Raw genomic sequence first — 6506 nt, 5'->3', positions numbered from 1 at the left:
TAGGTTTCTAGCAGATGTAATGTCATTAGACAAAGGTACGTATGGAAATACTGTAGTTAATGTTAATCAAATTAAACGTAGGTTTCTAGCAGATGTAATGTCATTAGATGCACTTACCTCCGTTCACACTACAGCTTTATCCTGACGAAAATTTATCTTATCTGCCCATCTAAGCCTTGGTATGAATCTTACCGCACTTGATCGAGCCTTAGCAAATTAAATCTTGTGATTCTCTCCACCTATGTCAATGCATCTCCTATCCCAGATCCATACATAAGCTCCTATTATTACTTCCTAATCACTTTTTTTCGACAGTAGAACATTACGACGACAGTTTTAAACGCTTGCTGCGGGTTTCTCTTCAGCGTTAAATGGCCAAAGTTGTACCTACGCTTCAGATGATTCTTTTTTTTTAGAGACCTGTCTTTTTGGGTTCGATTTGTCTATTTTTATTTATTTCATAAAATGATGCAAATGAAATTTCAAAATAATAGTTTATGTTTATTTCTCTTCTTTTTCACGAATCCTTTGATCATTTTCATTTGGATCCCACTCTGTGATACGTTTTGCCTGATCAGGTATGCTTTCTTCCAAATTCACAATAGCTACTAGATGGTAGCAACGAGCTTTGTTTAGATGGGGTGTTCCATAAGTCCACCTTGTGTGCTTTCTGGGTGGTAAACAATTCTAACACAAAGACAAATACACTACTGGACCACCATTCATGGAATATCATGAGTAAAGCTTAAGGAGATTTTGCCCATCCCTGGTGACCCCTAGATTGAATAAATCGGGGTCAGTTTGCTATTAAAAATATGGAACTTGTTTCACCTTATTGCACTGTCTCCAGAGCATTGTTCCTTGAGACTCCCCAGTGTGAGTATTCCCCCATTTCTTCTAGTGGAGTATGGGTGTCCTTACCACTCCCAGTTTCCAGTTGCTGGGGTGGTGGACAGAGGTGTATTTTTCCTGAGTGATACTCAAAGAGAAGAGGCCAAAGCCTTTCTTCCAATAACCCTGGATGGTTTTCCCCTATGTATGGTGGGAGCAGGACCAGCCTACACAGGATCCTCCTGGTAATTCTGGTTCAGAGTTCACTCTTCACTATTGAATGTGGCCCTTCTTTTTGGTTATTAACTTCATTTTGACGATCATGGAAGAGGGTCCTTGACTCTTTGTAATTCCACATGTGGAGCATCACTTCTTGAGTCATTGGTTGGAAGTCATTTGTTCCACATCCTACTCATAATTTTGGGGCAGGAAGTGTTGTCTTGCCTCTTAGGTTGGGGAGTTAGGATTTTGGTTCCTAATCCCAGGTTGGGTAATCTGTTTCTTCAGGTTGAGTGAGGCATGAAAGATACCGTAATTTCAAATTCGATTTGTTGTATTTTGCACTTCTTCAAGCTAGAGGGAGGGTTTGTCCACTTTAGTGTTGCTTGCCTTCTTTTCATAATTCTGGTGGTTCAACATGCAACATTCTGTAACTTTCAGGTTGGGTTCCAATAATACCACATTATTAAACAAAACTAAATCAACAGTGGTCCTCATGCCCTTGCCACTACACTTTGAATCTAGATTTTGTTTCACAGCCCTATAATTCCAATGGTGAGAAGTGGAATCTTGTCTGCCTGGTTGAGGCCTGGATGAATACATGGTCTTCTAACAATGTTAAGATTTTGCCTCTATGGTGGGTCGGCCTTTACCATTAGATATCATGTTGTCCTGGTGAAGAGCATATCTATTCCAGAAGTAGTGTGTACCCTACTATTGTAATATTACTAGATCTCATTTTTAAACACCTCTTTTTTGTGGAGGTAAGTGTGTTTCTGAAGTTTACATTTTCCACTATTTAAAATGTAGTTCCGATAATACTTACCTCCCCTCACACTCGCCTGTCCTTTCTACCCATGAAATGGCCGGTTTCAGGTCTGTTAATTAAAGCATCTCGAAAAGTGAATAAGAAGTAATAATGGTGAGTTTATATACGTATTTGTAATGGTGGTGCATTGATATAGGTGAAAAAAAACACAAGATTTAACTTGCTTTGGGCAATGTAGTGGGATATAAATGTTGGAGCAAGCAAGGTAAGATTCATATCAATGGACAGAGAAGAGAAATTTTCGAAGGAATGAAGCTATAAGAGGTAAGTATTGTTATAAATACATTTTTGGTAGAGGAAAATGTTAACTTATGTGGAAATATTAAATTTCAAAAGAAAAGCAAAACAAGTTGAAGATTTGACTATATGGTTATGTTTCTTGTTTGTTCAGCTGCTGTGGCTGTGACTAACTGCACAGAGTGGCAGTTTCCTTGGCTAATTGGATTGTGTATCTGCTTGGCCATTCTGCTCCTCATCATGCTTATAGTTAACATCTTTTTGTGCTCGTCTCTAACTTGCTCTTGCACCAAAACTGAGGTGAGTTTGTAAAATTCCTGAAGTTATCTTGTATAGAGCTAATATTTCCTATTCTGGAGTCTAAAGCTTTTCAGTTCTTAGAATATTTACTTCAATTACATAACACATTCACACTTGATTGTGTTCACACTTAATAATGGTTGAGAATTGTTAACATGATATCTGATGTTTGTAAAATGTGGTTCACATGTATTATATAACACATTCACATTTGACTGTGTTCATTTAATAACAGTTGAGAATTGTTAACAACATGATATCCGATGTTTATCAAATGTGGTTCACATGTATTATATAACACGTTCACACTTGACTGTGTTCATTTAATAACAGTTGAGAATTGTTAACAACATGATATCTGATGTTTGTAAAATGTGGTTCACATGTACTTTTGTTCATGATCTTTCAAAATTCTTAACATCGTAACATGTAACGTTTGTTCTCAAGTATTGTATAATATTTGTAGTCATGAATACACAACAACAGGTATTTTCTTGTATAATATTTCAAATCATGAATACTCAACAACAGGTATTTTCTTGTATAATATTTCTAGTCATGAATACTCAACAATGGGTATTTTCTTGTATAATATTTCTAATAATGAATACTCAACAATGGGTATTTTCGTGTATAATATTTCTAGTCATGAATACACAACAACAGGTATTTTCTTGTATAATATTTCTAATCATGAATACTCAACAACGGGTATTTTCTTGTATAATATTTCTAATCATGAATACACAACAACAGGTATTTTCTGTATAATATTTCTAGTCATGAATACACAACAACAGGTATTTTCTTGTATAATATTTCTAATCATGAATACTCAACAACGGGTATTTTCTTGTATAATATTTCTAATCATGAATACTCAACAACGGGTATTTTCTTGTATAATGTTTCTAATCATGAATACACAACAACAGGTATTTTCTTGTATAATATTTCTAATCATGAATACTCAACAACAGGTATTTTCTTGTATAATATTTCTAGTCATGAATACACAACAATGGGTATTTTCTTGTATAATATTTCTAGTCATGAATACACAACAACAGGTATTTTCTTGTATAATATTTCTCGTCATGAATACACAACAACAGGTATTTTCTTGTATAATATTTCTAATCATGAATACACAACAATAGGTATTTTCTTGTATAATATTTCTAATCATGAATACACAACAATGGGTATTTTCTTGTATAATATTTCTAATCATGAATACACAACAACAGGTATTTTCGTGTATAATATTTCTAGTCATGAATACACAACAACAGGTATTTTCTTCTATAATATTTCTAATCATGAATACTCAACAACAGATATTTTCTTGTATAGTATTTCTAGTCATGAATACACAACAACAGGTATTTTCTTGTATAATAGTTCTACTCATGAATACCTTGTCGAAACATTGTACATTTGCTGTTATGTTAAACGTATATTAAAGTTTTTCTTCATTACCCATTCAAGCCGTCTCCAAGCATTATTAGTCTCAAAGTGGGTTCCTCATCATCGAATTTATTTCCTGTTTTGTTCTGGTTTTAAAAAAGAACAGTGTTAGAGCAGGAAGGGTATGTGATTGTGTTTTGACTGGAAGATCTCATTATCTATCCCAGGTTCAAGAAGGAGCCATGTTGGAACAGGAAGGTTATGTAATTGTGTGTGTTGTGTGGAGGATGTTCTAATCTGTCTCAGGTTCAAGAAGGAGCCAATTTGGAACAGGAAGGTTATGTGATTGTGTGTGTTGTGTGGAGGATGTTCTAATCTGTTCAAGGTTCAGGAAGGAGCCTTGTTGGAACAGGAAGGTTATGTGATTGTGTGTGTTGTGTGGAGGATGTTCTAATCTGTTCAAGGTTCAGGAAGGAGCCATGTTGGAACAGGAAGGTTATGTGATTGAGTGTTGTCTGGAGGATGTCCTCATCTGTTTAAGATTCAGTAAGGAACCATTTTGGAGCAGGAAGTTTATTTGATAATTAGGATGACAATTAATCTACTCAGAACTTGGCAACTCTCCAATTAAAACCCCATTAGGACAGATTTTTTTTTATCTCCTTGACCTTTCGAGACTGTTAAAATTGATGAATGTGAAGTATGAAAACATTTCTTAATGTTCTGATATGATAATATGAAGTTTATTCTGGTGTGGTTTTAACCTCACATGTTGGATGTTAGAATTTGATTATAGAAAACCATTCTGACACACACCATCGACATAAGGCAGGGTAGCACTGTGTGGTATTGTCAGGAAGAATAGAACTGTGGGTTATTACTCGGTCAATTTAATTGCATGGTGTTGGCAGACAGGGTAGAATTGTAGGTTATTACTCAGGCAGAGTGGAACTGTGTGGTATTGTAAAGAAGAGTAGAACTGTGGGTTATTACTGAGGCAGGATGGAGCTGTGTAGTATTGTCAAGCAGGATAGAACTGTGGGTTATTACTGAGGCAGGATGGAGCTGTGTAGTATTGTCAAGCAGAATAGAACTGTGGGTTATTACTTGATCAGTTTAATTGCATGGTATTGGCAGACAAAGTAGAACTGTGGGTTATTACTGAGGCAGGATGGAGCTGTGTAGTATTGTCAAGCAGGATAGAACTGTGGGTTATTACTGAGGCAGGGTGGAACTGTGTGGTATTGTCAAGCAGGATAGAACTATAGGTTATTCTTCAGACAGAGTGAAACTGTGTGGTATTGTAAAGCAGGATAGAACTGTGGGTTATTACTGAGGCAGGATGGAACTGTGTGGTATTGTCAAGCAGGATAGAACTATAGGTTATTCTTCAGACAGAGTGAAACTGTGTGGTATCACTGAAATCTTATTATTCCCCCATCTTTTTTCTGAAGTTTTTTAAAATAGAATAGTAGAAAGTTAACTAAGATTCCTAACATAAGAAAGAAAGGTGTAGAAGTATTAATGACCACCTGTAATTAAACCACTGGAGTATACTTAGTTTAAACACAACTTACAATAGTCCAGCTACTATGACCTACCCTCAGAACTACTTAGTCTATTCTTACTCTGACAACAGTTATGTGACACAACAATGGTCATTGTAATAAACTTAGTTTAAACACAACTTACAATAGTCCAGCTATTACTACCTGCCCTTGGAACTACTTAGTCTATTCTCACTCTGACAACAGTTATGTGACACAACAATGGTCATTGTAATAAACTTCTCTAAAAAATTGTCAGGTCCACCCACCTGGACAATCTTTCCATAGATCCTGCAATAGATCAGCTTCTAAGATTCATGTTTGCAACTAAAAATATCTCAGTATATTCTACTACTCACATGATGTACAATTAACTCTCTCTTGTATCTTTCTTATAAAAGACTATCTCGTTTTATAGAGACTCATTTTTTTCTGTTTTTGTTTTAGGTAGTGGACAAAGAACCCTCTGAGATGGAGGATTATGATCCCTACAGAGTGGGATGGGCTTCTAGCTCCCATTATGGTTCCCGTACCTCTCTAAACAAGCCTTACATGTCAGGGGGATCTACCATGAACTCCATCCCCCATTCGATCGGGTCGGGCAGTGATCACTATGCTATCGTTCACTCAAGACCAAACAGTAGGTATTCTCATCATTCCAGCCGAGATCACCTTCACCAAGGTCCTGGATCCACCATCTCTAATGGCCAGTACTCTTCGAGAATGTGAACCAGAGGGTATTTTATCATTTGGAGCCAAACTTGCCTTCAAAGTACTCACTAGTTCCAAGTGGTTTTCTTACTCAAGTCTTGATTTTTGGTTTTGAAACGTTTTCTTATAGAAAATCTAAAAAGAGTACAATATAATACCTGTTAGTAATGCAGATTATACTGACTAGAATTACAGGACAACAAGATGCAGGTTTGTCAGATCAGGTTTGTCATCTTTCACTTCATTCAGTGATGCTTATTCAGGAGAAGCAATATTCACTCATTATATAAGAAACTTTATGTAAATTCACCCAATGTTCTAATGGTAGTGGTTAGCATTTACTAATCTTATCGTATTAGAAGCTGTAAACCTGTGTGGTTAACATTTACTAATCTTATCGTATTAGAAGCTGTAAACCTGTG

General features: G+C 36.0%; 1 protein-coding gene across 1 annotated transcript; it reads left to right on the top strand.

The window, feature by feature from the left end:
* Positions 1–2272: 2272 nt before the first annotated feature.
* Positions 2273–6473, top strand: LOC111084155. Its single transcript, XM_022380938.1, has 2 exons — positions 2273–2416; positions 5821–6473. Exons 1-2 carry the CDS (start codon positions 2357–2359, stop codon positions 6100–6102), a joined length of 342 nt encoding a protein of 113 aa, XP_022236646.1. The 5' UTR covers positions 2273–2356; the 3' UTR covers positions 6103–6473.
* The last annotated feature ends 33 nt before the right edge of the window (positions 6474–6506 follow it).

The sequence above is a fragment of the Limulus polyphemus genome, unplaced genomic scaffold, assembly GCF_000517525.1.
Source record: "Limulus polyphemus unplaced genomic scaffold, Limulus_polyphemus-2.1.2 Scaffold14148, whole genome shotgun sequence".
In the NCBI taxonomy this organism is placed as follows: Eukaryota; Metazoa; Arthropoda; class Merostomata; order Xiphosura; family Limulidae; genus Limulus; species Limulus polyphemus.
This window is presented reverse-complemented; position numbering and strand designations above follow the sequence as displayed.